The 16,273-nt window shown below is 38.6% G+C and overlaps 1 protein-coding gene across 4 annotated transcripts in view; it reads left to right on the top strand.

The window, feature by feature from the left end:
- LOC150099946 (ATP-binding cassette sub-family C member 1-like) overlaps positions 1–16,273 on the top strand; it is a 684,487-nt gene that overhangs the window by 589,959 nt on the left and 78,255 nt on the right. For all 4 annotated transcript variants that reach the window (XM_090403130.1, XM_090403131.1, XM_090403128.1 and 1 more), the window contains one exon: positions 3,211–3,354. In XM_090403130.1, the coding sequence (XP_090259256.1) occupies positions 3,211–3,354 (144 nt within the window). The remainder of the gene's footprint in view (positions 1–3,210; positions 3,355–16,273) is intronic.

Genomic DNA, 16,273 nt, shown 5'->3' with positions numbered 1-16,273 from the left:
TCTACCTTATGTGGACTTAATTCCCCTGCTATCATCAGCAGCACCCCCTCTCCCTTCCTGCCCTTTCTATCCTCACAAAAAATACTGTACACTTCCATTTCTATTCCCATTACGATATCATCTTCATTCAACCATGTTTGAAGATTGAAGAAATTTTTCAGTAGATGGAGAGTAGGTGGAAACAAGAGGTTACACTTGGAAATTGTCTAAGAATGTAGTTAGTAAGGGTGTGCAGACTAGGTTCTTTCCTTGGAGAGCGGTAAATGAGTGGAATAAATTGACAGAGGTGGTTGTGACCACTCCATTAGTGAATAAGTTTAAGGAAATGTATGATAGATATTTTGTTAATTAATCGATAGAATAGGTCTCGCACAATGAGTCATTGACTACATGGAGTACCCATATAAATGATTATAATTATTTTAGTAAAAAGAATGAATCTTGCTTTATGCTGAAGAACATATAGGTGAATATCAGTCATGATTCTGAAGAAATAAATCAACATTTGAGCAATTTTTACACTTAGAACTAGAAAAAAACTTGGGAATATATAATCTGTAGGTCTATATTTCATTGGAGACTTTAGAAAAGCATATGATAGCATTTACAAAGAAGTCCTTTGGGGAGCATTAGATGAACTAGGAATAACTCAAGACATTTAATTCAAAATTTGAACCACTGACAGCTGAAGCAGTGTATTGGCTAATGACTGAACCTTTTTGATATTAAGTCGGTATTGAAGCAAGCAGATGCCCAACAATTTATATGAGTTTTTCATCCTGATCAGGGTTGGAATCATGAGGAACTTAAGTGTAGTGGACATAGAAGAGGATGGCTTAATTGTGAGTGAGCAGTTTCATAGAATGGGAAGGGGGGGGAAGGTAGAACACGAGGCCATAACTGGAAACAGTAGAAGGAAGGTGTGAGCAGAGGAGTGAGGAGTAGATTCTTTATATATAGAGAGTGGTTGGTGAGTGGAATGCATTGCAGAGTGTGTTGCGAATGTAGACACATTGAATTTTAAAGCACGGTTGGATGAGCCTTGTGTTCAATAGTGTGTACCTCCCATGATGAATCTCTGACTCCATGCAGGTCAGATGCTAATAATAATAATAATAATAATAAGTGAAGTCACACTTCACAATAGTGAGGTTAAAGTTTGATAGCATAATACTATGCTAACGGAAACTCATTATGACAAGTCTTCCACAGACAGACTACTATTTATGTGCCTATGAGTTTGTTATAGAGAGTTAACTGCAGTCTGTGATCAAAGGTAAATCTTAATTCATAAAGTGCATTCTGGGTAATTATTATTACCATATTTTTCAATAGATAACGCGCACGTTATTTATACAAAAAAGTCTAAATTCGTTAAAAATAAACATGCGTGGTATACATTTGAAAGGTATGAGAGGTAAATCAAATATAATAACAAAACTAAGGTAGAAGTATTGCCTAATATTTATTGAACCTTACACTATTCAAATCCAAAAAATTCTTCATCCGACTCAATATTGAAAGAATAAATTTCGTTTTTAATGCAATTTAACGGTATTTCTTCAGCTTCCTAATCATTGTCACCAGACCACTGCATTCCCTTGTGCTTTAATGAAGCCATTTCTAATACAGTTTTCACTTACAGCATCCCAACTTTCTACAGTCCACATAACTATATCTTTATATGACATTCTTTTCATCTGCCCTGTTTTGTTATATTCATGGATGCCATTCATCATCCAGTCTTCCCACTTAGCCTGCAAATTGTCTTTGAATGGTTTATTTACTGCAAGATCGAGGAATTGGAATTATTTTTTGTTAAACTACCTGGAATGACAGCCAATTTGGAATACTCGCAATTGTTTTAACTTCTGCTGTTGTGTGTGCCACATAAATCCAACACTAACAAAGATTTTGGGTTGAAAAATGCCATTTTTCTCTGTTGCCATAGATTCTCCAACCAAAATTTCATAACCTTGGAATTTATCCAACCTTTATCATTAGCAGTAACAATAATATCTTTAGAATCACAACCTTTTGGAACAGTCTTTCTTTTGAAAATCACCATCGGTGGCAGTTTGGAATGATCTGCAGTTACGCAGAGAACCATAGTAAAGTTAGACCTTTCATGCCCTGTTGTAGTAACTGAATCCTCTTTTGCTCTCTTCAGATTCACAGTCCTAGAACTAGGCATGTCAAAACTTATGGGAATCTCATCCATATTCCCAAAGTGACGAGCATCAACCCCACACAAGTTTTCTCTCAGAAACAAATGAAATTTAGTTACTTTTGCTTCCCAGTCGCACAGTCACACAAAAAGTCGTAGTAATGTCACAGTGCTCCCCAATAATGTGAAAATTGTAAAATTTAGAATTAAAAAAATCTACCACTACTGCTAGCAGTGCAGGGGCTTTTAAAGAACTCCATCCTCTGTCTGTACTTCCTAACTCTACTGCTAGTGCATTATCTATACATCAAAAGGAGTGATGAAAATGTTGGAGGTGTGCGTTATCTATCGAAAAATACAGTATTATTATTATTATTAAGACAGACCTTCAGAGAGACAGAGACTCATCGAGGGAGGTTACATACTACACACACCAGCTATCATACTTATTCTTGAATTCATTCACGCTGCTTGCACTCACAACATCCAATGGCAATCCATTCCAATCATACACCACCCTCTGAGAGAAAAATCTAGCCCTCACACCTTTCTTGGCAGCCTTCATTTTCAGCTTCCAAGGATGCTCTCTCTCTCTCTCTCTCGTCCTTTCCCCACTCTCCATAAATTGAAAAATTCCATCAATTGAAATCCTGTATGATCCTTTCAGAAGTTTGTAAGTCTCAATCATATCACCCCTCTTTCTCCTGTTTCTGCAGTCTACAAATTCTCAATCTGTCTTCATAATCAGTATTCCACAATCCTGATATCATTTTTAACACTCTCCTTTTTACTTTCTCCAATATATCAGAATCACAACGGAAACCAGGAGACCAGACCTGCGCACAGTAGTCCAAGCAAGGTCTTATCAAGGCCTTGTAAAGAGACAAAATAACATCCTTATCTTTACATGTGAACATTTGTTTCTGCATTGCAATTATATATCTATATATAATAATAAATCTATATATAGTAATACTGACAATAACAACATGCTGACTTCTAAATACACAAATATTCTTATTTTAAAAATTTACTTTCTGCAGGATGGTTGGGAGAAACAATACCAAATACCTTCAGAGTGGCCAAATCAAGGAGCCATCATGTTTGAGAATTATAGTACTACTTACAGAGATGGATTGGATCCTGTATTATCAAATGTCAACTTGTATATAAACCCAAAAGAAAAGGTAAAGAATAATGTATATTGGATGTTTAATGAATATATTTAGAAGAAAAACATAGCTATATAAAAAAAAATTATCCTATAGCTAGATGAAAAAAATTATCTTATGCAATAAATACCGTTGAGTTTATTTTTTTATGATTAATTGTCAGTTTCTCTTGATTTATTTGACATGCATGTTCAGTGTTCAAATTAAGGTCTATTTGCACTGACATAAAGATGCAAGGGGTGATAATACTAGGCAAAGAATTTAATTTGATACCCCTCCTTTACAAAACAATCAGAAGGCACCCTCATATATATGATTTATCATAAACACATGCATATTATTATTATATTTGCATGCATATTATTGACCTGCTTGGTGTCGCACTTGTCGAGAGCTCCTATAAAGATTAGTAGTATTTTGTGTTAACATTGCCAATTTTACTAGAATTTTAAGTAGTATTCTTTGCTTTTTGTTTCTTGGTGTGTCTGTGCAATTTTTGTGTGTTTTCTGTTATTTTAAGTATTATTTTAAAGATGAGATAGCGTACATATGGCACCGATAAAGAAAAAAAATGGCGGCCAGCTCGCCATGTTTGTTTAAGAGTTTTGATGTAAACGAATTTATGCAATGTGCTGTCTGTGAGATGTATGCTTTGCGAAGAGCGGTGGGTGTCTGGTTAGAGGGTGATAGTGGAGTTAATATGTGCAGAAAGTGTAAGGAGGAGGATCTCAAGCATGTATATCGGGTGGCGAGAGTGATATCGTTAATGATAGTCAGAATGTAGAAAATGGCGGTATGATAGAGAATTGCGTGGTAGTGCCAGATAGGTGTGAGAGCGTCGTTGAAAGTGTAAATGAAGATAGAAATACAGAACGAATGGATGCTTTGATTGATAATGAAAATGGTGAGATAAATGCGAGTAGTGAAATTGCGCGTTTGAAGGAGCGATACACAGAGCGAAAAGGCAACTGGAGTGTATGGAAAAATGTGTGCTGAACGTACCGACTAATAACCGGCGTAAGTCTGTGACGACAAATAATAGAATGTTCGTAAACGTCAATAAAATGAAGGATCAAGTGCTGTATGGGCATTCGCTATTAAGAGGTGTGATAGTTCAGAGTTTGACGAAGTTGTACCAGCCGGGTGTTAACATAAAGGACGTCAGCGAATCTATTCGAGTGCAAAATCAGAGGGTGAAAGAGATGATAATCGTGGCAGGAACAAATGATTTGAAAGAGAACAAAATGGAAATGATAGAGTATGTGAGGGAATTACTTGAGGTAGCAAAAGAGAAGAGTGAGAAAGTTAGGATGGTGAGTATTTTACCACAGTATGACAGTGAAGTGTTTAGAAGGAGGGCCATAATTGCCAATGACTTTATGCATGGGTTATGCATGGAGAGTGGTGTGGAATTTGTGGATGTGTGGAATGAGTTCGATGGGTGAAAGGACTTATATAAGATGGATGGGTTACATTTGAATGGAGTTGGTGTATGGAGGCTTGAAAAAGTGTTGATGAATGATGTGGAAGTGGATGTACAGACTCAGGGAAACTAGATTTATTAAGGGGGGGAGAGTAGATATGCAGACTTTAGGGAGGCAGTTGAGTGTATGAATGAGTATATTATGCCTGAGCGAGTACGAAGGACAACAAATCAGAATGGGATAGTTAGTATAAAGCATCAAAGTAGGGATGGAACAAATGGGCTTCTGCAATTCATGTACACTAATGCCAGGAGTATTAGGAACAAGAAGGAAGAGTTTTTGGCCTTGGTTGGCACTTCCAGGCCACAGGTTGTTGGTATTAGTGAAACATGGCTGACAGAAGATGATAAAGCTAGTGGGATTGAATGCGACAGGTATAGCATGTTCAGGAGTGACAGGGTGAATAAAAAGGGGGAGGAGTGTTATTGATGATAGCTGATGAGTTGCAGCCAAGGAATATAGAAGTTGAACTGCAGAATAGAGAAAAGAGCACATTTGAGGCTGTTTGGTGTGAGATAGAATCTAGCAGAACAAAATATACCATTGGGTGCTGCTATAGACTAGGTGGTGGAATAGATGGTGGGGATAGTATGCATAGGCAAATAGAAGAAATGAGTGGAAAGAGGGTAATTATTATGGGTGATTTCGATTATGGTAACACTGACTGGAAAGAGGAGAGGGCACATGGGAGGAAGCAATTGGATTTTATACGGTTATTAAGGGACAACTATCTGCAGCTGCATATAGTGGAAAATACCAGGGGGCAGAGAGTGCTTGACCTAGTAATTGCAACTGAGAATGTGGCTGTAACGAACATGACCATGTTGCCACCAATTGGTGAGAGTGACCATAAAGTCATGACTTGGGAGGTGGCTAAAGGAGTGGAATTTACAATTAAGACAGGGTACATGTGGAATTACCGGGCTGGTAAGTATGATGACAAGCTTAGGTGTGTGCTTGGCTCAGTTCCATGGCATGTAAAACTGCAAGGGCTGGATGTTGATAGTGCATGGGAGGTGGTTAAGAAGTGTTTGTAGGAGGCAGTGGTTGACTGTATACCAAGAGTCCAAATAATAAATCAAGTAGGGGTTAAATGGATGAATAACACTATTAAGCTTGAGCTGCAAAAAAAAGAAACAATTGTGGAGGGAATTCTCTTGCTCACAGCTTCCTTTCATAACTTCCAGGGATGGCCTCTTGTCATCACTCATTCCTGCTATTTCACCAAGCGAAAGAAATCACCAATGTCCCCTCCTGTAACTGCCTCTCAACATTTTAAAAGTCTCATCATATCACTTCTCCTTCTTTTATTCACCAAACTTTGCAGTCCACATTCTCTCAGCCGATTCCTCATAACTGATATTGTACAGTCCTGAAACTATCTTTGTTATCCGCCTCTGTACCCTTTCCATAGTTATTCTTCCCTTAAAATCCTGGGGACCAAATTTGAGAACAATAGTCCAAGTGTGGTCTGATCAGGGTCTTATACAATGGAATGATAACTTTTTTATCTCTGTAGGTCGGCATCATTCTCAGTATTGCAGTAATCTTCTGTGTTACTTTCATCACCTTTGCAATATGTCCCCTGAATTTCAGTTTTCTATCAATCATCACCCCCAGACCTCTTGTCTCCCCTACTTCCTCCAATACATCTCCTCTAATTGAGTATGAAGTGTCCCATCGATGTTTCCCAACCTCAAGACCTTACATTTTGCTGCATTAAACCGATACCCCCATTCATTTGCCCATCTGTCTAGTTTATTCAAATCCTCTTGCAGGGCTGCTACATCTGCACTATTACCGATAACCCTTCCCAGCTTCACATCATCTGCAAACAACTGAATATCCCCTTGCAATCCATTGACAATGTCATTAATATAAAGGTTGAACAATACTGATCCCACTACTGAGCCCTATGGGAAACCCACTTGTAACCTTCTGCTTCTTTGATATTGCCCCACCATACACAACTCTCCGATACCTTCCAGACAGCCAATGCTGAATCCATTTGACTAACCCAACATTTAAACCCATGTACTGCAACTTAAATATCAGTTTATCATGTGGCACCCTGTCAAATGCCTTTGCAAAATAAAAAAAAATGGCAGTATATGCCTTTCCCTCATCAACTCCTCTTGTCACTTTATTATAAAAGGCAATCATATTACTAAAGCAAGAGTGCCAATTAACAAATCCATGTTGATTCTTACAGATAACCTTACCATTGTCTGCCCAATGCTGTATATAGTCCCTCAGTAATTTTTCCAAGATCTTAACAACTACTTGTCTTGTCAGATGTCATCTCCTTCCAGGAGGTTGACTATCATGAGCTTCCACCATGTACGGTTTTGTGCTTCTCTTTTGCATTCTTCATAGACAAAAAATTCCAGTCCTTAATATTTCCCATCCAATCTGTTCTTTGTCTTCCTCTTCTTCGTTTTCCTTGTATCATTTCTTCTAGAAGTGTTTTTTGTAGGGATTCATGTCTTAGTGTGAGACCAAGGTAGGTGATTTTCCTTTTCCTTAGATTCCCATCTTCTCCAATCATTTCTAATATTTCTAAATTACTTTTTTTTTGGCAGTCTATAGGACTCTAAGAATTCTTCTGAGGATCCACATCTCAAAGGCTTTTAGTTTATTTTCAGCAGGGTTGACCATACATAACATTTGGACAGTCTAATTCTTGTTTTTGTGTGAAGTTCCCTTGATGTCAGAATGTTTTTCATGCTAATGAAGGTTGATCTAGCAATTTCTATTCTTCTTAATATTTCCTTATCACACTTCCCATTCTCTGTAATTAGTGACCCAAATATATATAACTCTCTACTTGATCTAAAATATTTCCTCTGATCTTAATATTTATATCGGGTATTTTCCCTTTTTCTCTTGTTACCAGCATGGTTTTGGTTTTTTTGAAGTTGAAATTAAGTCCATATTGTTCACTTAGCTTCAGCGTCTCTTCTAGTAGGTTTTGAAGATCTTTTTTATTTTCAGCTAGCAGTACTGTATCATCTGCATATATTAAGTTGTTTATATTCCTGCCTCCTATGCTGACTCCTTTAAATTCTTCTAATTGCTGGAAGATATTTTCAGTATAGAGGTTAAACAATATAGGAGAAAGAACACAGCCTTGTCCGACACCCTTCTTTAATGGAAATTCCTCTGAGATTTCTCCATATATTTTTATTGAGGCAGTTTGCTCCCGATATAGATTTATCAGTAATCTGGTATCTTTACCATCTACTCCTAAATTTCTGATGCATTTGATTAGTTGTTCATGTTGTATATCCTTTGTGCAGTCAATAAAACATAAGTAGACTTCTTTCTGCTTCTCCAGATATCTTTCTATAATAGTTCTAATGTTGAAGAGTCCTTCTCTAATTCCTTTATTTTCCTGGAAACCAGATTGTGTTTCATTAATTTCCATTTTGATTTTATGTTTATTTCTTTCTCGGTTGATATAGAACATAACTTTTGCTATCTGACTGATTGTTCTATATTCTTCACATTTGATTGTCTTCGATTTTTTAGGTATTGGTAGGAATGTTGAGTGCTTAAAATCTTTTGGTAGGTGTCCAGTTTCGTATATTTTGTTACATATGTCAGTCAGTGATCTTATAGCCTTATCATCTAATAAAACCTTTAGATATTCTGCCATAATTCCATCCATTCCTGGAGCTTTTCCTGCTTTCAGTTTCCTAATGGCATTTGTTACTTCCCAGGTAAAAATAGTAGGCCCCTCCAAATCTTCTTGCATCAGCTTATCTGTTCTATCATGATTGTAGAGTTCCTTTGAATACTCTACCCATCTATCCGTTATTTTGTCTTTCTCCATTATGATGTTTCCACCGGTACCTTCAATGCAATGAGAGCCTATCCTTTTACAAGATTTGTTATTTAGTTCTCTAACCTTTTCGTGAAGTTCTCTGGTTTTGTGCTTTTTGTCTAGAAGTTCAGTTTCCTTGCATTTGTTGTTGTTAAACCATAGTTCTTTTGCAATCCTACATTCTTTCCTGATCTCCTTGTTTAAGTTCTATTCAGGATGATTTTTGCGTTTCTTTCTTATCTCCATCACTTTCAGTATCTTGTCATTCATCCAGGGTTTACTCATTTTCTTCTCAAATTTGGGAATTGTTTGTTTTACTGCTTTTTTTATGCCCTCTTTAAATTTCTGCCATATATCCTCAATCTCATCTTTAGGGTAAGGATACTTGGTGGGATCAGGAACATTAATAGCAGTGGATTGTGCCAGTTCCCTTAAAAATTTATCTTGTATTTCTTGATTTTTAAGGGAGCCATGATCATATTTTTCTATGTTTAAAGGTTCCATTGTTTTCTTTAATTTTATTGCTGCTTTAATGACCACAGGGTTGCGGTCTGATCCAATATCAGCCCCTGGGTATGTTTTGGCTTGTAAGATGTTATTCCGGAATCTTTTTTTTAATCATTATATAGTCGATCTGGTTCCTACAGCTGTGTCCAGGAGTTTTCCATGCATAAAGTCTTCTAGGAGGGTGGCTAAATAAAGTATTTGCTATTACCAGATTTTTTTCTTCACAGAACTATTAATCTTTCTCCTCTTGGATTTCTATGTCCCAGGTCCTGGTTTCCCATGCAGGAAGAGATCTTTTCCCTACTTTAGCATTGAGATCTCCCATAACGATAGTTGTGTCTTCTAATTTAGCGCTGTTTAGTGCATTTTGAATGTCTTTATAGGAATATTCTACATCTTCATCTGGGTAATCAGAAGTACATTTGCCAGCCTAGCTGGCTGAGTGGTTAGCATATCCGCTCTACAGCCAAAAAGCTGCGGGTTCGAATCCCACTGTGGGCATTGATGTTTGTGATCGTCTTTGGAAATACCAGTGGTGGTGTTTGGCGATAGATGGCATTTGTGTAGTTGCAGTCAGTTGGTGGATTGAGTGGCAAAGACAAAGCTATAGAGCAGGTACCCTCCCTCGATGAGTCTTTGGAGGTATCATATAATAATAATAATAATTTGGACAATAAAAATATTAAAAGGTTGAGCTGCAATTTTTAATGAATTCACTGATACCAGCAATGTCAATTTTCATTGCTTCAAGTTCTTGTATAAGGTTATCTAACTTCCCAGCTTCATATAAGGTCCTTACATTCCAAGTTGCAAGCCTTAAGAGAAGATTCTTGGATTTCAGACGTGAAAGATCAGGAGATATCCTCCCTGGAGGGTTTAAGGTATTTTCGTCATATGCTATTTTCATAGCATATGACAAAGATACCTTAACAACTATTGATGGCATACAAACTGGCCTATAATTAGACACTTCCAGTTTGCTACCACCCTTATGCAACGCCACAGCCAGACTTTTATTGAAGAACCAGGTCAATAGAGCTGTCAGTTCTTTAGCACATTCTCTCAAAACCCATGGTGAAATACCATCCAGTCTCCCAGCTTTACTGACATCCAGAGTACTCAATATTTAAAACACACTCTACTCTTACACCTCTAAACCTCGAACCTGCCCTATCCATCTAGTATTAAAACCTATTTCTCTAGGTTAAAATACTCCAATAAAGTGTTCATTGAACAACTCCACTATGTAACCTGTATTGGTCACTCTATTCCCATTTTTATTCCACGATATCATCTTCCACAATCATTTCTCCTCCTACTGGAGACATAGCTAAAAAAATTCCAATTCCCTAGGATTTTCTTTGGATCTTAATGCCAATCTCTTTTCATATTCCAGTTTTGCCTTCCTCACCATACTAGTCACTCTCCTGGTCTGAGTCTTATATTCCTCATGCAGCTGCTCTCCACCCTCTCCTTATATCTCTTCCATAATCTCTTTTTCCCTGCAGTTCTTCTTTGATATTGTTTGTCATCCACTTTACACTAAATTGTGTTCTCTTCCTCACTCGTGGAATACAGCTTACTATTGCTGCTAACAAATATTCCTTCATAATTTCCCAAGCACTAATGATATCTCACCCTTCCAATTCCTCCCTACATGGAACTGCCCCAAGTTGATATCTAAGACTATTATAATCACCCACCTTATAATTCCACCTACGTTCCATTTTCTTTGATACTCTTGCATGTCTATTCATCTTTGAAGTAAAAACCACATCGTCACTCTTGCTCCAACTGTCGGGGGGGGGATGTCATCTGAGTTATTATCAGCTCTTCTGATGCTATGATCAAATCCAAAACTCTTAAATCTCTTGTTCCCTCTGTTACATGTTGCCTAAAGCATTTGTCCCTCAAGAATTCTAGAAATTCCATTCCTTATTACTACATGCATTTTCCTCTTCCCACCTTCTCCCATTACGATCTCAGGTCTGGGTTAGACCCAAAGGGGTGGAAGGAGGGGAAATTAGTTCCATTGCATAAAGGAGGCTCCAAAACTGCTGTTGTAAATTACCGACCGATCAGCATATCAGGAGTCGTTGTCAAGGTTTTGGAGAAAGTAATCGAGAAAAATACAGGAATGGATAGATGATAATGGGATAATGTATGGGGACAGCATGGTTTTGTGAAGGAAAGATCAGTAACTTGCTCACATTTTATAACACAGTGATAGCTGAACTGAATAAGAGTAATGGATTTACACTGATACTGCTGGACCTTGCTAAGGCCTTTGACAGGATACCACATTGAATTCTAATCGGTAAAATGCAGCATATGGGGATGGATATAGGGTTGGTGAGATGGATAGGAGGGTGGTTGACGGAGAGATATCAGAGAGTAGTTTATTCAGGTGTAGAGTCCAAAAGAAGGCCTGTGACTAGTGGTGTGCTGCAGGGGTCTATTCTTGGACCCCTGTTGTTTAATTTGTTCATTAACGATATAGGAAAGGATCTCAGAGGAACTGTTCATTTGTTTGCTGATAATGCAAAGTTGGGTAGAGCAATAGTGAATCCACATGATGTCAAAATTTTGCAAGATGATTTGGATAGATTGGAAGACTGGGCTAAGGAGAATGGATGTCAGTTTAATATGGCAAAGTGTAAGGTTATGCATTTTGGGGTGAAAAGAACAGCAGCAGTATACCGCCTTGGTGGAACTGTACTCCAGGAGATTGACAAGGCCAGGGATTTGGGAGTGTTGGTGGACAGGTAGTTGAAGTTTAGGGGGCACATTGCAAAAGTGGCTAAATCAGATCACTTGGTTACTGAAGAATACTTTGATGAGCAGAGACAAGCAAGTTATTAACTGGTAATTAGCTTACAGAATTAACAATGCATATAAAGGATATAAAGGAGACTTACATTATGAGAACTTCAGCCCAACGGCCAAGACAACCAAATTAGCCCGCCAGAGGGCACCATTAGGACGGACTTTAGGAACAATATTAGTTTCTTGCCTTCTTCCTCATTTGCTTTTGATAGTGCCTGCTTGCACATACTATATTTTTGTGTTCCTGAAGATGGCAACGTGACGTTGCCGAAATATTGAAGTTATTCATTAAAGTTGCCTTTAATTAATATCCTCTATATGCATTGCTAATTCTGTAAGCTAATTACCAGTTATGTATGACCAACATATAAGCCTTGCTACTAGAATTACGATCATCCATGGAGATTCCATCACACGAAAGGCCCGTGAATACGGCAAAATGAGGTTGAATATATCGAGACAACTAAATCATCTGACGTTCCTAAAACGCTGCCGGGATAACAAGGTAATCCCTAATTGTGTTAAATTGAAGCACCGTTTTACTTCACAGAAAGCTCTCCATATTTATAATCGCACTAGCTTCGCCCTATTAAGAGAACAAATTACCACAACGCGTGTTCTCCTTGCCGACGAAAACAAAACCTTACGGGTGCTAGAGAAAGAGCTTTCAGATATGTTCGGCCATGATCTTTGGACAATTCTTTATGATGTCTCATGCACTTCGGCAAGAAAAGAATTCAAAAAAATACGTAGTCAGCACTTGAAAAAATACGAAAACCTGATAAAGAATTCTACTTCCTTACCACAGCCACCACTCAACAATGTAGTCAACCTCTCGTCCATAGTTTTAAAGCCTGAAGCACTCACCGCACTTTCACGTGGCCACAATTTCGCCCTAGCTCCTAAAAGACTACCTGCCAAGGAAATCATGATCCAAATAGAATGTGGGATTTGCAGCCTTCCTAACCATATCGCCAACAATGTCAGACTGGATGTAGCTGGTGTTCTCACCAAAGCAAAACCTCCAAAAACCAACTTATCCAAAGATGAATATGCAGCTCTACTAGAAATGAAGAAAAACAAAAAAGTAATCACCAAAGCAGATAAGGGAAACGCCACTGTGGTGCTCAATCAAAAGGACTACAAAGGTAAGCTTAATGCTTTATTACTAGACCATACTACCTACCTCCCTATTGAATATAATTCTACCATCTCTCAGATTAGAACTCTCCACAGACTCCTTAAGAAAGTCACCTCTTGGCCTGTGGAAGTCACTAACAAACTAAAACCTTATAACTCTAGACCCCCCCCTGCCGATTATATGGACTCCCAAAAATACATAAACAAAATGTGCCATTATGTTCCATAGTGGATGCCATTGTTTCTCCCACATATAAATTAGCCAAACATTTAGCCAATACGCTCACACACTATACTGGCAACACATCATCACACATAAAAAAACTCAGCCCACTTTAAAGCCAGTATAGAAAACCTCTCACTCCAACACACTGACATAATGGTCAGTTTTGACATCTCCTCCCTATTCACTAATGTCTCCCACTCAAAGAAACCCTAGGGCTCATCCAAGCCAAGTTTCCTCCTGATATCTCAGCCCTATTTCAGTTAACAATGAACTCAGGCTATTTCGTTTGGCATGGAAAATTCTACAAACAGATAGAGGGGACATCCATGGGTTCACTACTTTCCCCACCCTTGGCCAATTTCTTTAAGGAGACCTTTGAAGAGAAAGCCTTAAACTCTGCCCCACAAAAACCCACTATTTGGCTTTGATACGTGGATGATGTGTTCACTATTTGGCCACATGGCTCAGATACACTCCACTCATTCCTAACACACTTAAACAACCAACACCCAGAGTCCAGTTCACCTTAGAAAAAGAGGAATACAACACCCTCCCCTTCCTAGACACTTTAATCACTCGCCAGCTTGATGGATCTTTGGAAAACCCACCCATACTGGCAGATACATTCACCAGCAATCCCCCCCCTCCCTCACAACAATATGGGGTTATAAAAACGCTGTATAACAGGGCAAAATTAATCTGCTCAGATCACGAGGCCGGCTCTAACCACTGAACTAAACCACATCCTCAACACTTTCTTAGCCAATGGCTATAACCCCCAAAAAATCCAAAAAATACTAAAACCAGTAAACCACAATCCCCCCCCCTCCACAATAAAGATTACACCAAATCTATCACCATCCCCTACATCCAGGGCACCTCTGAGAAAATAACCAATATCCTCAAAAAATATGACCTGACTTCTTGTTATAGACCATATAAAAAGTTGGCATCCCTTATCTGCTCTACCAAAGACCAACCACTTCCCCTAGACCTACCTGGTGTATACCAGGTCCCTTGCAGATGCAAATTGTCCTACTTTGGCCAAACAGACAGGACAGCAAATATCAGGATTTCAGAACACAAAGACTACATTCAGTTTCACCAGTACAGCCACTCTGGGCTGGCAGACCATGCCTTAGATACCCACCATAGAATTCGTTTGAAGAAAACTAAACTAATACACTGCAGCAAGTTTAAGTATGAAAGATTATTCAAGAAATCATCAGCAGCTCTAAAAAAGTTCTAAACCTCAACAAATTTGGGTGCATGAAACTACCCCAAATTTGGGAGACTTACATTATGAGAACTTCAGCCCAACGGCCAAGACAACCAAATTAGCCCGCCAGAGAGCACCATTAGGACTTTAGGAACAATATTAGTTTCTTGCCTTCTTCCTCATTTGCTTTTGTTAGTGCCTGCGTGCACATACCATATTTTTATGTTCCTGAAGATGACAAAGTGACATTGCCGAAATATTGAAGTTATTCATTAAAGTTGCCTTTAATTAATATCCTTTATATGCGTTGTTAATTCCGTAAGCTAATTACCAGTTATGTATGATTAACATATAAGCCTTGCTACTAGAAAAGCAAGTTATTGTTCCTCTTTATCTGCCTTGATAAGACCGCATCTTGACTACTGTGCCCAGATCTGGGTGCCAGGGTTTCTTCTTGATGGAGAGGAGGTAGAGAGGATCCAGAGGTGAGTGACCAAGATGATAGCTGGTCTATGGAATGAACCTTATGAGAACAGGTTGAAGATCTGTGAGTTGCAGAAATTGGTTGATAGGCAGAAGAGGGGTGATATGATTGAGACATTCAAATTACTGAAGGGTTTTTACAAGATTAATTAGAAAACATTTTTCAGAAAAGGTATGGTGGTGAGAGAACTAGGGGCCATCCATGGAAACTGGGCAAGAGTATGGTTAGCAAGGGTGTTAGAACTAGGTTTTTTGCTTGGAGAGTGGTGAATGAGTGGAATAAACTGCTAGTGTCTGTTGTGGGTGCCATGACTGTGAATGAGTTCAAAGCAAAGTATGATAGATACTGTGTGGATGCGAATAGTTGTTCTGGACATGATGTTTAGGACCTCCCTCGATGAGTCTAAGGACTCCTTGGAGTTGCCCGTAATAATAACAATAATCATTCTTCTTGCACATGCCATGCTCAACTGCCTAAACATCTCCTGCTCCCTACTCTCTGTGCTCCTTGGTTTGTAGCAACACTCTACTAAATATCCTGTCTTGGCCACTTCTACTTCACACCGTATGCTTTAAAAACCATTTGTGTCACTGCCTTTCAAAGCCTCCACTTTTAGAGGAGGCTTTGGCTGCTACTTCAATTCCTGTTATTATATCATCTTCCGTCAACCATGTCTCTAAGATCCTAATAATCTTTGGCCAAGCTGATGCTATCAGCGCCACCAATTCATCTCCTTTATTTTCGATACTTCTGGCATTCGTATAAAGCATAAAGATGTCACTGCTTCTATACCTATCATTATCCCCTCTTGATCCCACTGGACTCAGTGTTACCGGATGTCATCCCCCTTCCCCCAAACACTCATTCCCACCATCCACCCTGGGAATTCTAGTTTCCCTGCATCGACACACCGACTCATTCAGAAAACAGCAATCTCTCCAGATGTCTTTGTCCTTCCTCATTCAAATGCAAGCAGTCTCTCGCATATAGTTCCATTCTGTCCTCAAATGCCCTTCAAGCATCCACACATTCCAATCCTCTCTTCTGACACATTCTTGCTATTATGCTATTCAGTATTACTGCTCTCCTTCTCAGCTCGTCACTATCATACCTGGACAACTCACACACAATCTTTCCTCTCTGTGTTTTCTTTTGTACAACCTCAAGCAAGAATCTTAGATCTCTCGCCGCCCGATTTACATTTCCTCTCAAGTCATGCATG

The sequence above is a fragment of the Typopeltis vanoorti genome, chromosome 13, assembly GCF_054136105.1.
Source record: "Typopeltis vanoorti isolate ZY-2024b chromosome 13, IOZ_Tvanoo_1.0, whole genome shotgun sequence".
Taxonomy (NCBI): domain Eukaryota; kingdom Metazoa; phylum Arthropoda; class Arachnida; order Uropygi; family Thelyphonidae; genus Typopeltis; species Typopeltis vanoorti.
Note: the sequence above shows the minus strand (reverse complement) of the source record. Positions and strands in the feature narration are given on the sequence as shown.